The sequence below is a fragment of the Pogoniulus pusillus genome, chromosome 14, assembly GCF_015220805.1.
Source record: "Pogoniulus pusillus isolate bPogPus1 chromosome 14, bPogPus1.pri, whole genome shotgun sequence".
NCBI classification, from domain to species: Eukaryota; Metazoa; Chordata; class Aves; order Piciformes; family Lybiidae; genus Pogoniulus; species Pogoniulus pusillus.
Genome location: NC_087277.1, coordinates 21,176,361 through 21,200,816, shown reverse-complemented (window position 1 = coordinate 21,200,816; position 24,456 = coordinate 21,176,361). Strand labels below are relative to the sequence as shown.

Sequence of the window (24,456 nt, the reverse complement as noted above, 5' to 3'; positions counted from 1 at the left end):
CTAAGCTTCTTTTTAACTGGAAGCATAATTTTATGTTGAATTGCAAAAAGCCCAGGTTCACTAATCCAGTCTTAACAAACAGACAGCAACTAAATTAGCAGCCAAACTACCACCTATTGGGCAGCTTTGAGTTGGACTCAAACTAGGCACACACTGGGTCTAGCTTTTGCCAAGTGCTGATTCTAACTTTTTCTCAGCACTGCTGTGTAAATCCCCACAATGCCCTCCCCCTCACGAGCACCCAGCTGCCTGTGAAAGACTGCAAAGAAAACTGAGGATGACCTTGGAAACTGCTGATAGAGAGAAGACAACTCAAAACATCTAGAGCGTTTGTCTGTACCTTAGTAACACGGTTGGTGAGTCCATCAGTCCTAGGACACTAAATAACAGAATATCAAAGCTGCTGAGTTCTGCTAAGCAAATGTGAGAAATAAACAGCCTAAAGAGAAATCCCAAATATCTGTGGTATTTTACTGAGCACTATTCTGAAGCAAATAACACGAAAACACACATTCTGTAAGCACCAAGCAGCGAAAGAAACCTTTTCTTTAATAAAAGCAAGACTTAAAAACAAGTCTTGCAGGAATAGGTAACTCAAACAGTCACAGCCAGGTATACACTGCACACTCTAACCAGCAAACCTAAGGAACAGAAAGCTTTTGCTAGATTTTTCTAGGGAACCTACTGCAAATGCAGCTCACAATTTATCTTCTCCTTTTCACATTAGGATCGTATCTGCAACAGAAAAAGAAATAGTCACAAGTAAAACTTAAGAGATATTCAAAGTTAACAATGTGATGTAAGTAAATTATTGCCCATGGGACAGCAGTGTGCCCTGGTGGCCAGGAAGGCCAATAGTATACTTGGGTGCATTAAGAAGAGTGTGGCCAGCATGTCGAGGGAGGTTCTCTCCCTCTACTCAGCCCTAGTAAGACCATCAGTAACACTGTGTCCAGTTCTGGGTTCCCCAGTTCAAGATGGACAGGGAACTACTGCCCATCAGCATCCAACAGAGAGCTACAAGGATGGTTAAGGGGCTGGAACATCTCTCTTATGAGGAAAAACTGAGAGACCTGGAGCTGCTTAGTCTGGAGAAGGCTCAGAGGGGACCTTACATTAGTAAGTCTGAAGGATGGCTGTCAGGTGGGTGAAGCCAGTTTCTTTTCAGTGATACTCAGTGACAGGACAAGGGGCAATGGTCATTAACTCAATCACAAGAAATTCCACTTCAACGTGAGGGAAAAATTGATTACTGTTGACAGTGACAGAGCCCTGGCACAGGCTGCCCAGACAGCTTGTGGAGTCTCCTCTAGAGATCTTCAAAACCCTCCTGCAGACGTTCCTGGGTGACTTGCCTTAGATGGTCATGTTGGATCTCTGGAGGTCCCTTCCAACCTCTAGCCTTCTGTGATTATCCAGCAGATTGAAGGAGGTTCTCCTCCCCCTCTGCTCTGTTCTTCTCTAGTGAGGCCTCATCTGGAATATTGCATTCAGTTCTGTGCTCCCCAGTTCAAGAGCGACAGAGAACTACTCCAGAGTCCAAGGGATGGCAACAAGGATGATTAAGGGACTTATGAGGAAAGACTGAGGGACTTGGGGCTGTACAGTCTGGAAAGGAGAAGGCTGTATATAAATATATGAGGCCTGGGTGTCAAGAAGGAAGGAACAGCCTCTGCTCACCTGTGCCCTGTCACAGGACAAGGGGATGTAAACTACAGCACAGGAAGTTCCACCTTAACATAAGGAAGAACCTTACTGTCAGAGTTACAGAGCACTAGAACAGGCTCCCCTGGAAAGTTGGGAAGTTTCCTTCTCTAGAAACTTTCAAGACCTGTCAGGATGTGGTCCTGTGCAACCTGCACTAGATTATGGTCCTGCTCTGGCAGAGGGGGTTGGACTCAGTGACTTCTAGAGGTCCCTTCCAACCCCTAACATCCTGTGACTATATCTCCACAAGAAGGGACTGATCAGTGTTCAGGCCTTTTCCCAGGCTGCACTTCTGACATTACCTGCAGTAGCTACAAAGTGACTGAAAGATGCAGAAGCTAGAACCTGTGGTGCATGGACTAGAGATAACCTTGAGTAAAATTTTCCCTGATTTCCTAACTACTCAAAAGTTCCTCCAAGCCTTTACCACCCCAACGTGAAGTCTCTTACCACGAAAACCCATCAAAAAACAAAAACAAAAGGAGTGGGAGGGGAAAGGGGCACTGCACCTCCACAGCCATGTACACTTGGCCGCAAGTCACTCAGCCAGAAGCTTCCTACTCCCCCATAAAGCAGTTCCTTACCCTGCCTCCCCCCTTACACAGCTTCTGACTGAGTTTCAGTAATTTACATCTACTCTCTGGACGTACTAAATAGTTACCCAATTTACTGCACTAGGCTTAGATAGGCTCTGCTTGACACTGCTATCCCTTGGCTTCTCCCCATCTGTGCTTCATCTGTGTCACTTCTTTGCCATTCTAATGTGTTTTGTGTTCATGCATGAATGACTCACAGACACAGCTGACTGATCAGCCAGTTTTACTTCCACTAATTCTGCTTGCATTCATCAAGACCTTTTTTTGCTTAGACAGGAAAAAATGTCACAACTTGCAAGCCAAATTACATCACCACATAACTGGGAAGGTATTAGAAGTCATTGCTCTTGCTGTACAACTCAGGTTCTGGCAAAAATTTACATTTGCATCCTCTGAAGAAACTCACAGAATGCAGGGGCTGGAAGGGACCTCGAGGAATCATTGAGTCCAACACCCCTGCCAGAGCAGGTCACACAGGAACGCAGACAGGCAGGTCTTGAATGTCTGCAGAGGAGACTCTGCAACCTCTCTGGGCAGCCTGTTCCAGTGCTCTGTCATCCTCACAGCGAAATGGTTTTCCCTTGTATTCATGTTGAACCTCCTATGCTCCAGCTTGCAACCACTGCCTCTTGTCATATCACTGGATGCCACTGAGCAGAGCCTGGCTCCATCCTCCTGACACTGCCCTTCACATCTTTATCAACATGAATGAGGTCACCTTTCAGTCTCCTCTTCTCCAAGCTCAAGAGCCCCAGCTCCCTCAGCCCTTCCTCAGCAGGGAGATGTTCCACTCCCTTCAGCATCTTTGTGGTTCTGCACTGAACTCTTAGAAGCAGTTCCCTGAGGTCCTTCTTGAACTGAGGGGCCCAGAACTGGACACAATATCCCAGATGTGGCCTCACTAGGCCAGGGTAGAGGGGGAGAAGAACCTCTCTCGACCTACTAACCGCAGCCCTTCTAATACAGGCCTTTGTGAACAGTCCCTCTGCAGCCTTCTTGTAGGCTCCCTTCAGGTAACAGAACTGTTCAGGCTTGAACTGTTGCTAATTAGAAAGTAGTTATGAATCATCAAATCAGGATTACAGGTGAAAGTAACAAGACAGGAAAGGAACTTAATCAGAAGAGATCAGGGAAAGCACCAGACAACTGCAGTGAAGGACACTGAAACAAAACTGCTGTACCAGACTGTGTTTAAGAGGCAAACATAATGAGTGAAGGCAAAAAAGCAATGGCGAAGAGCCAAAGGGAACCTGAACCTACCAAAGAAATCTTTCAATCTCCTGTGGTACAAACAGATCAGGGCAGAAATAACAACTCTACCGAACTGTTGAGTGCATAGAATGACAAATGTAAAAATGCCTCCTCTCTCCTCAGTCTGAAAACTGGAAATATGGGATTTGAGAGAGTTTCTAAAGAAATTAAAACTAAAAAGAAGTAGAAGTTCTTGACTTGTAAATGGGTTTAAAAGCAATGCTAAGGTCTCAATGATAAGGGACAGAGGAGTGATACTGAAGGAATTAATTAGGGGGGTTGGTTTTTTTTTTAATTAGTTTTAAATTCTGAAAATCACTACCTCAAAAATAAAACTTAAGAAAAGGAAAGCATTCCTGCCACTTTCTCACAGAACCACTACTCTGCTGCTTTAGCTCCCTCAAGTGACTCAGCACAGGCAAGACAAGTGAATAAAAATGCGTCAGACCTTATCCCTTCTTTTCACAGATCAGATGACTGACTTAACTGTAAGACCAGAACACTTCATTAGGCTCCAGCAAACACTGATGGTGGCAAGCTTGACCCCAGAATCAACTCCAACTTTGTGAACAATCAAGCTTGTGCCAGGAAACAGCCACATTTTGGTTCAAGAATGGTCTTACTGAAAAACTGTAGCAACTCGGAATGAAATTCAAAGTTTAGAGCATAATAAGTTTTTAGGTCATTCTGGGAATCCATGGAATTTTGAGCACAATAGTCAAAGCAGTCTTTTATATAATTGGAATTTGCCCCAAAGAAGATGTGATGCAAACAAACAAAGCCATTTTCTAAGTACAAGCATAGAACTCTTACCTAAAGAGATCATCAGCAAGCGATTCTTCTCTCGCATGTCGGTTCTGTTCCTGAGGAAGAAAGTTCATTCAATATTAGATGTTGAGGGTGAAGCTAAGGAACAACAGAAAAGGACAAGATATTCCTGCACTAACACAGTTTATCCTGAAGAAATAAGTTTGCACAGAGTTAAAGGGGTTGGAAGGGACCTCTGGGATCACCTAGTCCAACCTCCCTGCCAGAGTAGGTTCACTTAGAGCAGGATACAAGGACAGCATCCAGCCAGGTTTGGAATGACTGCAGAGATAGAATGACTGCAGAGATAGAGACCTCATCACCTCTCTGGGCAGCCTGTTCCAGGGCTCCATTACTCTCAGCATAAAGCTCATCTTCAGGTTTAGATGGAGTATCTCACATTCAAAATGGTGCCTGTTACCTTTTATCCTGTCATTGGGTACCACTGAAAAAAGACTGGCCCCATCCTCCTTATACCCTCCCTTTAAGTATTTGTAAGCATTGAGAACATCGTCCCTCAGTCCTCACCTCTCTAGGCTGAAAAGCTCCAAGTCCCTCAGCCTTTCTTCATAAGCAAGATGCTCTAGTCCCCTAATTATCTTTGTAGCCCTTTGCTTTATCCACTCAAGCAGTTCTGTCCTTCTTAAACTGGAATACTCTGATTAAGTGCTCCAGTCCACAGTCACAGTAGATAATATTTCACTACACAACTTTGGCTACTGCAACCAACTAATGGGATGGATTTGTTTAAGACATTACTTTTAGTCAGAAAAACTTATTTTGGGGGTTCTTAAGCACCATTACAGAAACAGGGGAATCTGTATCCAATTATTGGTGCACAATGGTGCATTGGTGCACTATCCACACCCAAGGATAGGGAAAAAAAAAGTAATAAAAATAGTGCTGATGTAAAAGTATCTCAAGTGAGCTGTGGAAACTGAACATCTGATCAGTGAGTATCTAGAAACTAGATACTAGAGGAAACTGAAAGGAAACTGAAAGTGCCAGAGAACTGCTATGATAAAACACAGTATTTTTCAGAATACATATAAAAAGGTAAAGCTTTTTAATAACAAAACCAAAACAATCTTGCATTTATTTTTACTACATTTCTTCAGCATACTCCAACAGAACTTTACTCAGGCATTTTCTGTTCTGTTTAAGAGTTACAGAGAATCACAGAGAGATAATGCAGTCCAACCCAGCACTGAAAGGGCAAGACTAAACTACGTCCTTAAGCACTACGTCCACATGCTGCTTAAAAGCCTCCAGGGACAGTGACTCTACCACTGCCCTGAGCAGACCATTCCAATGTCTGATAAACCCTTTCAGTGAAGAAGTATCTCCTAAAATAAGTTAAATACCAACTGTACTGTGCAACAATTTGAACATAGTTCTTCCTAGCTCCCTCTCAGATTTTTGGAAATTGAAAGTTTCCATAATATTTATTTTGCTTATTAGAAAAAAGAAAAAAACAAACACACACCAAAAAAAAAACAAAGAAAAAGGAAAAATATGCTCTTTAGGTTATTGCTTTTGATTTAAATCAGTATTTCTGACTGAATGTTGCATGAAAATTAACTCAAATATTCAGAAAAACAGATGAACCTTACCACTAACCTCTACCTTTCATGCATTTTTCTAATGTATGTGTTTCTGTGAGCATAAGTGGCCAACTTCTTAATTTCATAAATCAAATTCTGAAGTATTTCACCAATGGTCACGAGTTGGTTATGTCTTACTACATGAAGCATTCATTTGATCACCTTTAAGATGTAATTCCTTACCTCCATTTCTTGCTTTAACCACTCTTCTAGCTCTGAATTCTTTTTAGCATGGTGAGCAATCAAATCTGACCCTCCAATAATGTATGGAAGTTGTCCTGCCCCTGGATAAGATACCTGTGAGGCAAGAAATTGTTACATTTACAATAGAAGGCAAGCACACTGCAAAAGAAAGGTTTGTTTTAGTAAATTCAGCAAGTCTCTTCAGATATCATATAAGGAGGTCAGTTCTCCTTGGAATAATATTTATCAGACATCACATTTAAAAGAAATGGAAGGGAAAAAATAGTATTTACAGAAAGAATCAAAAGAAATCCCTCCTGGGAGGGGGCTTCAATGATCTACCTGGGCAACTGTCCCGGGTTAGAGTGGATCCCTCCCCCGGTAGAATAAACTCACTACAACACAGATTTTTGTTAAGTCAGGGAAGAATGAAATTGTATTTCTTATAGTTTAAATGTATAAGGAGAATAAACTACTACAGAAATCTAAGACCCTTAACAAAGGTGGGGAAGGAGTCCGGTGGTGGCAAAGCAGCAAAAGCAGCAGCAGCCAAAACAGTGTCAGAGGAAGATAGCAGCAGGTGCAACAGAAGCAGTAAGGGGAAGGTACAAGCTGTGCTTCCAGACATAAAGCTCTTGATGCTCCAATGAAATTACCTTAACTTATCCATTGCAGCCATTATATGGCCTATCCCTAGAATGTTCACCTCTCCACACAGAGCTTCTACTTCTAAGCTTCTCTGTTCCAAATATTTTTATGTCTGAGCTAGAAATCTAGCTCCAACGGCCACATCAACCTATTTCAGTGTCTCACCAACCTCATCATGAGGAATTTCTTTCTAATATCCAATCAAGCTTCAAACTATTCCCCCACAAAGTCCTTGTAAAAAGTCGCTTCCCAGCTTTCTTGCAGACCCCCTTCAGGTACCAGAAGGCTGCTATAAGGTCTCCCCAGCGCACTGTTTTCTCCAAGATGAACAGGCCCAACTCTGGCAGCCTATAATTTCTACAGCCTTAGGGGACTGCTTCTTAGTATTTTGAAATAGTGCCACCTCGTGACCATGTGACATCCACACTAACCTTCTTGAACTTCTTGAAGTTTTTCTTCCCTTCATAGCTGGTGTCTCCTGCAAGTTGACTGTCCTGACTTGGATGGCTGACAACCAATGACCTGAACTCTGTCAACAGAAGTCTGCTAGGAAGATTCTTGGAATCATCTTGTAGTTCACTGTTGTTCTTATGTGGGAAGAAACAGAAAGGAGCACTTCAGATGTGTAACCAGACATACAGCACCTCCAACAGTATGAACTTGAAAGAAAGAAATTAGCTTGAGCACAGCTGAGGCCCCTGCCCCTTTTTGATGGACTACACTGTACTTTATCTTTCCAGAATCTTTCCATTTCGTTTTATTTATCCTGTTCTCATTCTGTGCCTCCCTACCATTCCCAGCAATCCTCCCCTCCTGCCTTTATTCATCACACCTATAACACACTTAGCACACACTATTTACTGGTAATCACTGTATGTTACATCTCTTTTTCTGGTCCATCTCTTCCATTCTAGTTGCAAGCTCCTTAGAGAATACAAGGACAAGAGTCCTTGTTTAGTCTTTAAGCAGTGACCTAACAGAAACATCAGTACAAGCATTAAGTGCACCGAAGAGTTAACACAACTACATTATGGTTCTGTCCTTTCAGTCATCTTAGGAGTCCACCCAAATACCACTACAAAAGCATACAGATGAACTACAGCTTGCTTTGTCTTTTCAAGCTGGCCTCTACTACTCAAAGTCACATGTGATGGTTTTGAGTGCAGCCTTCAGAACCTCATCTATTCTGAAAGAGAATCCACAGATAATATGTTCCTTAAAGCTAAACTTTATACACTTTCTTAACGCTCCTCAAAGGTAGCAGCTGGAACTTACAATTGACTGATTTCTTACCAAGACTGGTGACTCCTCCTTGACTTCCCTTTTCGTTTCTGAAACTAGAACTGTTTCAAGGTCCTCTTCTTTCTGTTTGATTAAAAGTTATTTCAAATGTATCACTGAAATTAAAATTCAATTTTTTTTACCTAAAATTGTTGCTTTTCTTTTCTAGTAAAAACAAACAAACAAACCAACCACTATTACATTCTCAGTTCTTTCTTGTGGTGGTTGTTGTTTGGTTAGGGTTTTTTGTTTGGTTGGTTTGGGTTTCTTTTTTTTGTTAAGTTCTTTTATCAGTAGCAAGTTTTGTCCATGGGTTCAATCTTAACTGCTGACATGTTCTGGAAAATACTGTAGGTTGGATACGAGGAGGAAGTTCTTCACAACAAGAGTGGTGAAATACAGAAACAGGCTGCACAGGGACTGTGGTTGGAGACATTCAAGATCAGATTCAATGTGGCCCAGGGCATCCTGATCTAGTTGGAGGTGTCCCTGCTCATTGCAGGGATGTTTGATGACATTTGAGGGTCCCTTCCAATTCAATGCAATCTGTGAATCCGCTAAATTTTTAGTTCAGAGTGATTTGAGAGGTTTAAGCAAATAAGCTTTCAAAACCACCTTCTGTAAGCAGGCAGCCTCACTCACACAGGACCTATCCACATCCTCCTGACACGACCATAAATTTCAAGATTAGGCATGTGAGAAGAATATAACTTACCAATATTTTATCCTTCTCTCTCTGTTTAATATTTACTTTCTGAATCTTGCTTCCTTTGGCTTCCAAACATCTTTTTTTGTGTGCATTTCCTTGAGATTCCTGCTCATGACCTGTCGTTTGATCATCCCAATCTAGTTCTGCACTTCCAAAGACAATCTCTAGTGTCTCCTTATCTTCAGCTATATCATCTAATTCCTTTCTCTTCCTTGGTGCATGCTTTTCACTGGAAGCAGTTTTGGTGTCTGTTTTGTCCCTTGCAAGCTTGCCACTTTCCCTCGTGAGCTTGATACTTCTGTCTTCTAATGCAAAATTTGGATTTGAGTCCAGGATGTTATCTTCCTGTTGATGCTGTTCTGCTTCGCTGTTGCACACTGATGAAGCTGTGGCTTCAGCACCCTTGGGAACAGGGGAGGACCTTCCCTCCAGTTTTGCTAGTTTGGCTGTGGACGTTTCTTCTCCTTCTTCAGCTCTTTCCCTTAGCAAGAAAGGAATTAAAAAAGAAAGAAAAATTACAAAAGCATTTTAGAACACGACCAGTTGCATCCACAACCTCGCAGCTTCCTGTGGGTTTAGCGACCGCATTGTGAAATTTGAACATTAAGTACCCTTGAAGCTTGCCAGTCTAGGAAGCTGAGCTAAAAATTCCCTTTGAAAGTATGTTTTAAAACTAAATGCATATCCCTTGAGTTAAAATGGTTCTACAGAAACAGCATCAAGACAACAGCAAGGAAAGTTATGTGAAGAACACTTCAACATACCTTTTTCTAGCTACCTGGAAGTAGTTTGTAATGGAGTTGGACTGGTGACGTGAGGCACACCCACTGGGTTTAGCAGCTTCTGAAGTTTTAGATGGTGAGACAGGACGGCTTTTTTGGCTAAATCCAGGTGCTCTGTTCACTCCAGATATCGATTTTCCTGCATTTACACTGCCACTTGTGCTAGGGTTTTCCTTTACAGCAGTCATACTCTGTAGAGCCATTTTGCCTCTTCTGTCCATGCGGGGAGTATTTTCTGTCTCCATACTGCATTAGAGGGAAAAGATAACATGAAGTGGACACACAAGAAGTTACTACAGAGATACACTGCAGAATTACACTTTGAGCATACTTATAAACAACATATGGTGTGCTAAAGCCAAATTGTACAATCTGCTATGACAAATACATTTTTATCATGGTGAAATGGCTTGAAATTTTGTAGTAGGTAAGACAGGCAAATCAGATGTGCAGTATCTATATTTGTATCTGAGTTATCTAAGTCACTCGTAGATTCATGGAATGGTTTGGGTTGGAAGAGACCTTAAAGATCATCCAGTTCCATTCCTGCTGCCATGGACAGGGACACCTTCCACTAGACCAGGGTGCTCAAGGCCTCATCCAACCTGGCCTTGGACAACTCCAAGGAGGGGGCTTCAATGACCTTTCTGTGCAACCTGTTCCAGCATCTCACCACCCTCAGTGAAAGAATTTCTTTCTAATCTCCAGCTAAACCTGCCCCCTCAATCCATTCCCTCTCATCCTACTACTACAAGCCTCTGTAAAACGTCCCTCCCTGGCTTTCTTGTAGCCCCTTTCAGGTACTGGCAGGCCACTCTAAGGTCTCGCCAGAGCCTTCTTTTCTCCAGGCTGAACAGCCCCAATTCTTCTCAGCCTGTCCCCAATAGGGAGGTTCTCCAGCCCTCTGATCATCTTCATAGAGCTCCTCTGGACCTACACCATCAGCTCCATGTCCTTCTTATGCAAGGGGCACCAGAACTGGATGCAGTACTGCAGGTGTGGTCTCATGAGAGCAGAATAGAGCGGGGAAATCAACCCCCTCATCCCGCTGGTCACACTGCTTTTGATGCAGCCTAGGATATGGTTAGCACCATAGGCTGGTTAGTAATCTACAACTTGAAAGCAAATATTCTCTCACTGTAGTCAAGTGACAGCAAGGTACCAAGTGCAGTTTATAACTCTGTACATCTTTGTCCATGCCAATGACACAGTTCCTCTGCCACAGAATACTGCTTTATTTGCAAGCAGTAGCTTGGAAACGATTTCAATGGATACTTTACCATGTCTCTTCCATCTCTGTATCAGGTATGTAAAGTGTGCTGTCATCTGCAGCAGTTGGAATTATGGTTTCATCCACAGCTAAACTCTGAGAAATGGCTCTCTCTACAGCAGCAGGAATGGGAGCACTTTTAGTTACAGCTGCAACATCAACACAAGAAAAGAACTCAAAGGTTAACCAAATCTGTTCTGTAAAATAGTCTTAAGGCAATTTTAATCAAAAGGTTGAGCAGTTTTATTAATTTAAAAAAAAGAAGCTCTAAAAGGACTGTATTCTGGGATTCAATTTTAGTTAAATATTCCACTGCACTAAGTCATGGAATTTTGCTTAACTGAAAAGGATGGGAAATCATACATTTAAATGGACATAATGCAACTAATAGATCATGCAATATATATTTTATGCAAAATGCCAGACCTTGCATTTACTACTTTATGGTCTGTACTGTGATTATTCTATTTGGCATTATTTCTATTAATACAGGACCTTTATTTGCTATAAACAAACTGGAAGGAGACCCTACAGTAAGGCTGGGGAAAGATTTTTTAGAAGGGCTTGTATTGACAGGATGAGGGGCAGTGGTTTGAAACTGCAGCAGGGTAGATTTAGGTTGGACATAAGGAAGAAGTTATTTATAATGAGAGTGGTTCAATACTGAAACAGGCTGCCCAGGGATGTGATTGAGGCCTTGTTCTGGAGACATTCAAAACCATGCTCAGTGTGGCCCTGGGCAGGCTGATGTAGTTGGAGGTGTCCCCGCTGACTACAGGAGGATTGGATGAGATGCCCTTTGAGGGTCCCTTCCAACCCATTGCAATCTGTGAATCTTCTACAGCCAGTTTCTCATAAACCCCACAGTCAAGGGGTTGTCTTAAAATGTCATTTGCTACTCTCTCTTTAGCTACTCACATCATTTCTCTCTGAAAGAGAAGAGCATATACATCTTTTACACTAACTGCTACTTTACTTGTCTTTGTCTTCATATACTTAAGTCTTTCCCAAGTCAAAGGATACTGACATTTACTATTTTTACCCTCATTGTGCTTCCAGATATATTTGCTTTTAATAACAAGTCATCCCTCAGCCCTTTACATTCTTCCTGTATCTCCTGATTGAGACTATGATGACAGTATCATCCTTTCAGGCAACTCATTCTTTATGCATTCATTATTTTTTCCTACCACTATAATCTCAGAGAGGAACAACCCACAGACACACCTACACCTCATCTTTGGGCAATTACAGCTCATATATGTTGCTATTTGTTCTGAGACAAGCTCAGAGGAAGAAGTCTTGTTTACAATCCCTCTGGTTTGCAGAACATACATGGAAGTTTTTAATAACTCCCAGACAATGGCATTTGTTCCTCCACAGCAAACAAACTGTAAGCATAACTACCTTTAAAAGCCTGATATATAGCCCATTTATATAATCCAGGCAATTTTTATCCAACAGACTGTAAATAAGATGCATTTGTTGTCCCTGTTGAAAAAGAAATACCGCGTCTTTAATGCTGTTAACTTATGACTCCCTTTCTTCCAATTACCTCTGCTACCAGGCTGCTTCTCAGGGTTGCAGTATTTTTCTGTAGACATGAAGATAACTGCCAGTCCAATTTCTGCCTCAGGAATAGGCCTGAGATCCTTGCTGTTAACATACAAATAAATAATGACAATCAAAAAATGCACCACCAGAACAAAATTTTGTTTTCATTAACTAGAAATTGCTCTTCAGAACCACTGTACATACAGACTTAGACAGCAATGAGCCACATGACCTTAAGGTGTCATCTCATCTTTCCATGAAATAAGGGTATTTGTTGAAAAATCTAAGGTGATCTATTTTCCATTCTTAGACTATATTATACTTTTTTCTTTTAAATAACAGGGAAAAAAAACCCCACACTTTCTGCCTGTAATTCCAAAGCAGCTTCACCACAATCACTGTAGAATTGGATCCTCAAAAACGCTCCACAGAATCAAACAAAAGCCCCATTAGATTCTAACAGAACTGCCAAGTGCTCTCTTTCCTGATTCAAATTTTAGTTACTATGTTAAATAATTAAAGGAATGAAAAAAATGCCCTCTTTACAAGCAACTCTACTGCTGTAAAAGAGAACAAAGCTGCACCTTTGCAAGACAGTCAGAACAGAATCAGTCCAATTTCTCATGGAGTCAGATACTGGCATCTGAGAGTTTGTCATTCCCACATCTACGACACAAACTTCAGGAGAAACCAGTAAAGACATTTCTTTTCCTCCTTCCGTCATCAACTTCGCTTCCCCTCCTCCAAGAACAACTGCTGGTCCCAGTTTCTTGTACTAAAAAGAGATGTAAATAAGAAAAATAAAAAATCAGATTACAGTGAGTCCAGCAGTATTGACATAATGAGCTACCAGTGATAAGCATCATGCTGCTGCAGGTGTAGGGTGGCCTGTTTCTCCTCCTGTGTTTCACCTTACTTAGCTGTGCTAGTTTGAAGCTAGCTAGAATGTTTTGGTGAGAAGAATTAGATTACAGGCTGTGAAACAAGGGTGATGTCTACTTCACTCATAGGCTTGCTGAGAGGTACAAGAACAAGAATCCAAACATAGATAAGGGAGTCATTCTTCTTCTGGGGGAACTGGCTGAGCTGCATCTCTCTCTAGCCTCTCTGCCATTTCTCTGATTAATCCACTTTGTTTCCTAACCCCCTAGCCAAACCTCTATTCTTCCTTGGGACTGGGGTAAGGTTGAGAGGAGTGGGAGAAGATGCAAGGGCAGTTTGGAGCCCCTCTGGGGACACAGGTTTCTGTGAGGGCTGTTGTGTTTCTGTATTATCTTTTACTTGTATATTTCTGTATATAACTGTATATACTGTAAATATCTGCTTGTATATTGTGTTAAGCTGTAAATAATAAGCTTCATTCAAATTTCCAGAGCAGGCTGAGTCTAGTCTGGGTGATTTCCAAAGGAGGGCGGGGGGGGGGACACACCCAAACCATCACATTAGGCCATCGTATTGTAGAGAGATCACACAGAAATCCTCCTCTCCCGCAGACTTCCGAATGGGTGTGAAGTGAATTGAGAGAGAAGAGAAGAGAACCTGTGCTTAGCTACCCCTGCACCGTTTTTGCAATCTAAAGCCTGATTACCTGCTTGGCAGTTAGAAACACAAAGGTTTTCCCACTGAATATTTTTCTTCTTTCATGCCGCTCAGACAAATCCAGTTTGTCACTGCCAATGGAGGGCTCATCGACTGGAGGATAAAAGCTGCAAGCACAGAAAGTGAAAGTTACAAAACTCATACTTACCTGTCAATACTGCCTCATAGTCCTTTCTGGTTTCAAGTAAAGCTGTGAAGTCAAAAAAGGCTGCATGGCTGTTAAAACTGTTTACATCAGTACTTTTTCAATGGGCTGTTGAGAAGAAACGGAGCCTCCAATTTCTCTGAGACTTTCTACTTCAGTAACCAAGAGGGCAGCACTCTTAAAAATGCATTCAACCCATTCACACAGACCAAACATTCTCCACTAACAGCACTGACAATTCAGACTGCAATCGCATTCTGCACTTCCTCTAGCTAACAGTGGTAACTCCACGCAAAAGTAATCACCTTGCTTCCTCCACCTTTCAGATGGTGTGCTAGTTTGAAGCTAGCTGGAATATTTTGGTGAGAAGAATTAGATTATAGGCTGTGAAACGGAAACAATGGTGAACTCTACTTCACTCTGAGGCTTGCTGAGATGTATAAAAACGAGAACATAAACATAGGTAACACAGTTGCTCTCTGGCTCTGGCAGCATGTACTTCTCTCCCTAACCTGCTAACTAATCCATCTGCTTCCTAGTACCCCTGGCCGATTCTCCAAACTCACCTTGAATGTAAGGCAAAGTCTGGGATAAGGTAGAGGGGTAGAAAGGAGGTGGAAGTGTGGTTGGAGTCCCTCCTGGGGACTCAGGTTTCTGGGAGGGCTGTTTTGTTTCTGTATCACCTTTAACTTGTATATTTCTGTATACAGCTGTATAGATTGTAAATATTTGTTTGTATATTGTGCTAAGCTGTAAATATAAAGCTTCACTCTAATTTCCAGCGTGGCTGAGTCTAGTCAGGGTGATTTTCTTAAGGGGAAGGGGGGGGGCGGGTAACACCCAAACCATCACAGATGGGGACAGGCAGCTCTCCTTCTCTTCTATTGGACCAAGAAATTGTGCACCACCACAGTAGGCAGCAACCTACAGATGTGACAGAAACTAAGGCACACTTCTCTTGCAGTGGAAAAGAGAATGGAACTGATTCACCCTGCAGATTCTCAGTTGTTTTGCCCAATACAAGCAAAGGAGTTCACCTTGGAGACAGAGAAAATCCCTGTAGCTCTCATTTTTGTCACTGCCTGTTCAAATCTGTTTACAAAATTACTGATAAAGTTTACTCATTTTAAGAAATAAGACAAATCAAATTGTACTTATCAGGCAAGAACACTTCTGCTAGTGAGGTCTGTACAGACAGTTATTAACCTAAGTTAAATACAAGTGATGAAGTAATCTTTAATAACCAAAGGATGAGCAAAGAGGAAGAAACAGCAGTCTGCATTACTTTGAACCTGTACTACAGTTTCTCTAGAAATACATTTCAATCCCCTGGGTTTTTAATTTCAGCAGGAAACTTCACTTGATAATCTCCTCCTTCAAAGAAACCTTTGATTTTCCTTTGAAACTCTTGTCTAATGCTGATCTAAGCTCAGAAGGTAACACAGTCTTTTTCCATCTTAGAATTCTGAAGTGCTCCTTGTACTCCTCTCACTCCATAAGCTCTGAACAGCAACACCATCATCTAGGAAAGACCCTCTACAGTCTTGAACCACTCAACAAACAGATTTTGATTCTTGATGAGTTTATGCTAAAGACTCTGTCACTTTCTTGCTTTCTCAAAGCTGTAATAAAACACGAGAGTGGTGAGACCCTGGAATGGGTTGCCCAGGGATGTGGTTGAGGCCCCCACCCCTGCAGGTGTTTAAGACCAGGCTGGTTGAGGCTCTGGCCAGCCTGATCTAGGGTAAGGTGTCCCTGCCCACAGCAGGGGGGCTGGAACGAGATGATCCTTGTGGTCCTTTCCAACCCTAACTGATTCTATGATTCCATGTTATCAGAGAGCACCAGAGGCCTGGGAAAATACACTTCAAAAAAAAGCCTCAAGTAAGAAGCACCACTTTCAGTTTTATATGCAAACTGAAGGTTTTTAGTTCTGTGAAGTCTTAAACAAAAAGGGGCTTTTTTTTAGATTACATATCCATATTTTGGGGATCAGATCTACAGTAGTGATCAAGATTTAATTAAGAGTGTCACCCTGTATTACCACATCATTACACTTTTCTTACTTCATATCCAAACTCCTATTGCCCCATGGTGGTTTGTCTCTTGTGCATGTACCAGCTCTAGCTACCATGAACAATGCAGAGATTCCCTGTGAAACTTAAAAGCACCTTTGGAAACTGAATGCAAATGGTTGCTAAGTAAATTTTCAATCTCTTCCCACGAGACACATCTTAAAAATATCACCTACCTAAAATCCTCTATCATTTTAAATATAGATGTGCATATTGCACCAGCTGTCTCATTTAGCTTGATGTAGAACTCTATCTGTGAAAGCTACATCATGGATACACTGTCAGTGTCACTAACATTTAGTCAGCTCAATTCCTTGGAGGGCATTAAATAGGTAGCAAAAGTATGTAAAAGGGAAACTTATCTCTCTGGTTCTCTATCAGGGAGCACTCTGCAGCTCAGTTACACTGGCACTTCTATTAGAAGTTAGTTACACTGGCTTCTACTACCTGTATTTAAAAATTCCCAAACTGCCAGAAAAACCTCATATCTCATAATTCAGAGAGGAATCTAAATAGTTTGCTTAGTTTTCTCAAGTCCTTATAAAACAATGTAGAATCATAGAATGTTAGGGGTTGGAAGGCATCTCCAGAGATATTTGATGCCAGAGCAGGATCATCTGGAGTCAGTCACACAGGAACACATTCAGGACTCTAGAACCCCTCTGGGCAGCCTGTGTAAAAGTTTTCCCTCATATTCATGTGGAACCTCCTATGCTTCAGCTTGCACTCACTGCTCCCTGTCCTGTCATCAGATTTCAATGACAAGAGCCTGGCTCCATTCTCACAACACTCACCCTTCACATATTTATCAACATGCATCTGCCTGACAGCCATCCTTCAGATATTTGTAGACTTTAATAAGATGCTCTCCCAGCCTTCTCTTGTCCAGAATAAGCAGCTCTAGGTCTCTTAGTCTTTCTTCATACGACGAGATGCTCTTGTCTCTTAAGCATCCTTGAATCTGTTGGATTCTCCCCCTGTTCACCTTGAACTGGGCAGCCCAGAACCATATACAGATATGGCCTAAGTAGGGCTGAGTAGAGGGGGAGGAGAACCTCCCTCGACCTGCTGGACACACTATTCTTAATACACCCGTTTATACTAGTGGCCTCATTGGCTACCAGGGCACATTGCTGTCCCATGGATGATTGATTATCAGTCAGGACTCCAAGGTCCTTCTCTACATCTTAACATGTACATATGTGTGCCCATAAATATCTAAAACCAGCAGTGACTTCTATTCTTCTTCACAGCTTATTTCCCAATGCACATCAGCCTCAGTTCATCTCTTAACAAATAAAAATCTCTATTTCAGAGAATTCAGTAGTCAGACAAAGCTGGTTTTAACCAAAGTTTACTGTAAGCTCAGTAACTAACTGTGTACTGGGAAAACATGTCTGCAGAATGAAATAACCTTGATATAATTTCTTCTATAAAAAGGTAATTTATTTTAATGCATTAGCTCCCAAAGGAGCTTAAATGTTGCTTCAAATGCATCAACATAACGAGCTCCTGTTTAGACCTACTAAAATCTCTAACAATATAACCAATTCCAAGAGCTCATTTCATAACTCTAGGGATGAGAGCAAGGAAACTGCCTGAATCTTACATTGTGTGTTACAGTGAGCATTCTTCCACTAGTAAAGTTACTGTAAATCCCATGTTCTGGCACACACGGTCAGATAAATGTGTAGTTATTTGCTAATCTAAATCCCAGAAATATAATTTTGTGCCACTGACAATATGATACTTACCTTTCATGATTTGGCAGCTGCTGCCTGGACTGAATAGCCTTGATTACTTCAACAAAAAACTCTGGTTTTATAATTGGCCGGCCACAAATCAAAGCACATATAGTCTGCAGGGACAGAAAATATGTTAACTGTATGGAAAAAGTTCAGGTAGAGTATGATTCAACTGACATTAGTTTTTCAAGCCCTTAGATGTGAAAAACATCACAGAAACAAATAGAATGATACAGGATTTTGCTACTGAAAACCAGGATAGCTTTGCTTCCAACAGCCTGGCTTTTAATTGCTGTCTGGACCAAAGTTAGGAAGATGGCCAAAGCAACTGATGAAAATCTTAGGAGGCTTCGAAACTGGCAGTTTTTAATTGCTTTGACAGATTCAGGTTGCACTGGGTTGGAAGGGACCCTCACAGGGAACCTTGTCCAGCTCCCCTGCAATCAGCAGGGACACCTCCAACTACATCAGGATGCCCAGGGCCACACTGAATCTGATCTTGAATGTGTTCAGGGACATGACCTCAACCACACCCTTGGGCAGATTGTTCCAGTGTTTCACCACTCTCACTGTAAAGAGCTTCCTTATGTCCGACCTAAATCTATCCTTCTGCAGTTTCAAAACACTGCCCCTCATTCTATTCACTACAAGCCCTTCTAAACATTCCTTGCCCAGCATTCCTGTAGGTCCCCTTCAGGTAGTGAAATGTAGCTACATGATCTCTCCAAAGTCTCCTCCAAGCTGAAGAGCTCAATTCTTTCAGCCTGTCTTCACAGAAGAGGCATTCCAGCCCTATAGTCATCTTGGTGGCCCTCCTTTGGACCCACTGCATCAGGTCCATGTCTCTTTTGTATTGGAGATTCCAGAGCTGTACACAGTAATCCAGGTGAGGTCTCACCAGAGCAAAGTGGCAGCATCACCTCTCTCAACCTGCTGGCCATGTTTCTTTTGATGCAGCCCAGGATGTGATTTGCCTTCTGGACTGTCAGTGCACATAGTTGGCTCATGTTCAGCTTCTCATCCACCAGCACCTCCAAGTCCTTTTCTGCAGAGCTGCTCTCAGTTTGTCTCCTAGCCTGTACTGATATCCTGCACCTAAGTGCAGGACCTTGCACTTTGCATTACTGACCCTCAAAAGATTCTCCTCAGCCCATCTCTCCAGTCTGTCTAGGTCCCTCTGGACGGCACTCATAGTGTCCTTCAGTCTTAGCAACCACATCACTCAGCTTGGTGCCATCTGTAAACTTGCTGAGGGTGCTGTTGATATTGTCAATGAAGATACTGAACAGCAGTAGTCCCAGTACAGACCCCTGAGGAACACCACTTGTCACTCATCTACCTGGACATCAAGCTATTGAGCACTACCCTTTCCACATGCCTCTTCCTAAATCTGGAAAAGGATGAGCTGGCTTCATAATAGAGGAAAATCTGGAGCAGATCTAGAGCTCAATTCACACTTATAAGAAAACTGTAGAGCAGCATCATCAATATGCAAAAGCTCTGCATACCTTAACAGTAACTTTTACTGACACCATTGCAAGATGAGTACACTTTTTTGTCCATTCATTCACTACATGACCTCCAAGCTGCTGGATGGATTCATTTAAAGCAGTTTTCTGAGCGACATCTAAACACGAGGAGCAGACAATCAAAGGCTCATATTCTACTCTGAAAAGAACAAGCAAAACAGAACTGTTTTAGTTATTCCAGCCAAACATTATGATGAACAGAGTTAACCTGGACAACATCACGTTTGTGTCTCAGGGAAATCTTGGGCAGGGAGAAGGAAATGAAACAACAAACTACTCCAGCTCTCCCTTCCATAACTGTTACCCAGATCAAAGACTGTGCTCTAAAATTTCCCAAATAAACACTGATTTTTGTTCAGATGTCTGAAAATAATTCTGGAGGACTTTTGGGTCTTTCACAAACATCACATAGAATTTACTGCTTCAAGAATGGAGAACCCTGAAGGTGTTCACAACCTGGTTAAGGCCAGGTTGGAAGGTGTCCCTGACATGGCAGGTAGGTTGGAACTAGATGATCTTTAAGGTCCCTTCCAACCCAAAACATTCCATTAATCTATGCATAGTGTGAGGTCAGGGAATATCAGAAGAAACTGAGCATGTGCTGCCAGGGGCAAAAGCATGCTCAGTAAAAAGGCACATGAACAGATTAGCATTTAAAAACAACACTGCAGAATGCAACTTCAAGTAGGATCTTTTTCCTAACACTGCCATTACCCTTGACAAAAGCCTATTTATATTTGTAGATCTACAACAGGGAACTACAAATTCCATGATTTGATTTGCTTCAGTCTACAAAGCAGAAAGAAATTGAAATAATCTTTCTGGTACAACAGTCACAGTATCACAGTATCACAGTATCACCAAGGTTGGAAGAGACCTCACAGATCATCAAGTCCAACCCTTTACCACAGTGCCCAAGGCTAGACCATGGCACCAAGTGCCACATCCAACCTTGCCTTGAACTGCTTAAATGTGAAGCATTAGCAGTTTGGGTTCACTGAAGAGAACACAGCCACACGCCACAGCAACAAGCATTCGTTGGCTAATGCTGCACAAGGCAAACTCCAGTTGTCTCAGCTCTCTTCCTGCTACATTACCAATACCCAACAAGGGCTCAGATAAGCTCTTTCCCTACTCTAAACTTTCCACCCTTTTTTAGAGCCATTTATGGTTCAGGACTGTGTTCTTTGCCAAAGAAAGCCACTGTACATGACACAACTTCTAAAATGCCACTGCCTTGCTATGAACAATGTTAATCTCTTGGTGTCAAAATGAATTATATTATAAAAATATGTGCTATCACAGAAGCAGGCATGGAACACAGGCAAAACATCTCTGCTTTCCAAAAATTTCATCACTGCTGTATTGCTTGCCAAGGTGTATGATTTGTAGAAACACTCCTTTCAAAACCTGCTATCTTCTACTCGGTATTTTAGAATCAAAGCACTTACCTAAACTTGCTCTCAAAGACTCCAAAGTTGATTCTGTCGCCAGACTGCAAAGACACTGAAGCCCCATTGAGTTTTGATCCATTAACAAAGGTACCGTACTTAGATGTATCCTTTACTGTTAACACAGGGATTGAGAGAGACTGGCTCTGAAAACAAACAAATGTAGGCTTCTCAGAGTAAGTTTTATCAGAAACAGGTTACTTCCATTATTTATCTCTTGCTCTGATCCATAAGTAAAAGCCCCCAAAACACCACTGTAAATAAAGACTTTGGACAAAGAGGCTGGCTGTGTGTAATTGTTATTCCTTGACAGTGAAAACCAGAAGATACAGAGAAAACATACAGATTTTTAGCTACAGAACTTTTGTGTTTCTTACACGCAGTCTTTCTGGAACTATGAGAGCCAATCCTTGACTGGCCCAAAGCCTCTGGTAATGCAATTCAGTAAGGCTCTGAGACTTATCATTGGTGCTTTTAACTAACATTTGCCTAGCACAGGTACACAGGTCATATTCCTTCACTTCTGCAAGCAAGCACTGTTGGACTTCCACAAGCTGCAGGGCATGGGGACACCAGCATGTCTTGATAAGAGATTAGACACTGGCCTGTTTACCAAACAGTCCACAAGCCAAGGAGAACCCTGTGGGCCTCTTTTTATGAAACATTCTGCACAGTTATACACAATTTGAAGTACTAAAGGAACAAGTAAATTTTACGTATTTAATTCCAAATCCTGTATAGCTACATAAATGAAATTCCTGCTGACTGGCTTCAGCACAGACTTATAGAATTGTTTTGGTTAGAAAAGACCTCAAAGGTCATCAAAGCCCAACCATCGACCTAACACCACCATGGCCACAAGCGATAATACCACCATGGCCATATGTGGTACTGTACTGCTGCTAATTCTTCTTGGGACATTTTTCTTTTCAGTCCCCTAAACAAATACAGAAACAAAGACATGGAATGAAACACAAACTAAGCCTGCACTAAGGCAGCTGAAGCACCTTCCAGAGCCAAGACCTAAAACTCGTTTATGTAATGAGATTTAATCACATTAATTCCCTGCTATGATGAATTCAATACAGATTCCTAGTGAATCTTCACTCTGGGATAAAAGGGGACTTGGACCAGCAGAATTATGCCACTGATTTTTTCAAGAGAGGCAAATCACCCTAAGAAAGAAAAAAATATGGCAAGCCAAGATTAAAACAAGACAGGTGGTTCTACTCCAAGCATCAAACACCAGTGAGAGCATATATGATCATGTCAGACTGAAATATCCACACAGCTGATTGATAACACCTAAAAATGCTGACTACTTACAGGCGTTGTTTCAGGCTGACTTACTGTCAGAACTGCATGACTTCGGCTGATGGACTGATCATCCTGAATCAAAATGTTGCAGTTCTTGCGTCCAACGACATATTCTGTGCCACTCAAAAGCCGATAAGGCTCTCCTGAAAAGAAACAAGGGACAGAAAGGTATCGGTTTACAAACAACTCCAGAGCACCCAAAGAACTTAGGAAACACTCACTTCATAATACATCTGAAACTCCATTTTGCAATGCATCATATCACTAGAATTATGCACTTAGTGTACAGACAAAATCTCTCTGTTCCCTTCTCCCTTGCTTTGTCCATTACAAAATGACACATTTTATGATAAACAAAGCAGTTGCAGAAGTGGGAGCACACCTTTTTTTCCAAGTATTTTTTACTAATACTTTGCTGCTTAACTTTTGTCTGGTATTCCTTCTATGGGTAACACTTAATCCTCATCAAGGAAAAGAAAACCTCAAGTAGTGTGTAGGACAGCTATTTTGAGGGTGCATAATTTATCTACACAACCTAATAAAAGGTTAGGAGCAAGAGGTCCTCATAAAGAATGTAAAGAGATCTGTAACACAAATGAAACTGACACTTTGCAGTATCTAACCTATGCTTTAGCTCCTTCTTGACATGTGTCATCTGGATCACAATGGCTTTTCAGTAAACGGCCTGACTACATCCAAAAGGTGTATGATACTTATGGGTCAACAGAATCAGGAATCTTTCCGATGACATGAATGATTACAAATTAAACCACTGCTGAGCAAAGGAAACTCCCAAATATGGACTGTGCAGATCAACCTGAATACAACTACAATATCAGTGCTTTGGCTCCTGCTCAAGAGTTTTGCAGGCAGTAATCACAAAATCACAGAATGGTCTGGGTTGGAAGGGACCTCCAAAGGTCATCTAGTCCAAACCCTTTTGCAGTAAGCAGGGGCATCCTCAACTAGATCAGGCTGCCCAGAGCCTTGTTGAATTCACTTTGAATATCTCCAGGGATGGGGCCTCAACTACCTCACTGGGCAGTCTGTTCCAGTGTTCCACTGCCCTCATGGTAAAGAACTTAGGAGATAACTTTGTCCATTTCAAAAGGGATTAAGTTCTGTTGCCACTAGATTAAGTAAACATCCAAAATGCACTCTCAAGGAATAAGACAACAATGAGCAGCAATAACTACAACTGTGCTACAACTGTTCATTGCACAGAAAACATCTAAGTCATGAAGGAATTTGTCTATTATATGACATCTATTACCAAGCTGATGATGAAAAGGTACCGCAGCAATTCAGGTTCGACACCCTGAATTCAAGAAACAATATGATGTCTTCAGTTCAACACCTCGCCCTTGAAACATCAATATAATATTGAGACATCTTTTCTGCAAGGAGAGACTCCTGAGGTTGACTTCTGCCTCGGAGCAGCTCTCTGTGACCTGCTCGACTTTCTGCAGCAGCGCCTGAGGATACCCCACGAGTGTGTCCTGCAGGGCTCAAGGAACGATCGGAAGCTTAGCTGTACAAGATCGCCCGGAGCGACTGTTCTCCACTGGACCAATGCAGCTTTGCCCGGGAGCAGAGACAAGGCCGCCCGGAGATGCCGATGGAAGCCGGAGGGCCAGCTCCTGGGGCCGGTACACCTCGGCATCCCAAGGTACGGCCTGACCGGCAAGCTCCGGCCGCACTAACCGCATGAGAGGGAAGCGAGCCTGGGGACAGGCACCGGCCCCCGCTCGGGGATCAGCACAGATGGAGATCGGGGTGAGCAAGCGCCGTCAGCCCGCGGTACCCGGGCTCAAGCTGCCCGAGCGGCCCAGGAGTCTGGCGCTCCCTCACCTACTCCGGCGGCGGGCACCAACTTCCACATCCCGGAAGGCGGCGAGGAGCCGGACACAGAGCGGAAGCGGCTGCGTCCAGCACCCACCCCCTCGGCGACCCGGAACGAGGGCGGAACAGGAAGATAATGCCCTTCGCTCCCCGCTGCTCTTCGGAAACCGCCGCTTTCACGCGAGAGGAGACGGAAAACGAAACCAAGCCGCAGGGCGCCTGGTACCGGGGCCGGGCGGCCAGCGCCGCCGGCGTCTGTACACATGTGCGGCGGGGAGCTGCGCGCCGCCCAGCCGTGGGGACGGCTCCCTAGCTGTAGCTGGCGACTGCTGCGGAGTCTGTGCACGGCCCAAGGTGTCGT

At 42.6% G+C, this 24,456-nt stretch overlaps 1 protein-coding gene across 2 annotated transcripts; it reads right to left on the bottom strand.

Annotated features, from left to right (window-relative positions):
• Positions 1 to 512: 512 nt before the first annotated feature.
• NBN (nibrin) lies at positions 513 to 24,207 on the bottom strand. Of its 2 annotated transcripts, XM_064154532.1 has the most exons (16): positions 24,105 to 24,207; positions 22,263 to 22,396; positions 20,937 to 21,082; positions 19,465 to 19,624; positions 17,966 to 18,069; positions 13,981 to 14,098; positions 12,977 to 13,167; positions 12,394 to 12,494; positions 10,849 to 10,987; positions 9,551 to 9,814; positions 8,793 to 9,267; positions 8,090 to 8,161; positions 7,228 to 7,383; positions 6,149 to 6,262; positions 4,368 to 4,417; positions 513 to 735 (listed from the first exon to the last, which is right to left on the bottom strand). In XM_064154532.1, the coding sequence occupies exons 1-16, from the start codon at positions 24,133 to 24,135 to the stop codon at positions 705 to 707; spliced, it is 2,286 nt and encodes a 761-aa protein (XP_064010602.1). In that variant the 5' UTR covers positions 24,136 to 24,207; the 3' UTR covers positions 513 to 704. The 2 variants fall into 2 exon arrangements, with proteins under 2 accessions (XP_064010602.1, XP_064010603.1); XM_064154533.1 differs by lacking the exon at positions 24,105 to 24,207 and having other exon boundaries at positions 19,465 to 19,619; positions 22,263 to 22,352.
• Positions 24,208 to 24,456: the final 249 nt, after the last annotated feature.

Excerpts from the sequence above, each read along its gene's own strand:
- NBN (XM_064154532.1), bottom strand. The coding sequence starts at position 24,135 with ATGTGGAAGTTGGTGCCCGCCGCCGGAGTAG. Across the intron at positions 14,099-17,965 it reads CAGCTGCCAAATCATGAAAG|CTTTTATCCTCCAGTCGATG; the intron begins GTAAGTATCATA and ends CTGTGCTTGCAG. Across the intron at positions 7,384-8,089 it reads AGGAGGAGTCACCAGTCTTG|AACAACAGTGAACTACAAGA; the intron begins GTAAGAAATCAG and ends TTCCCACATAAG.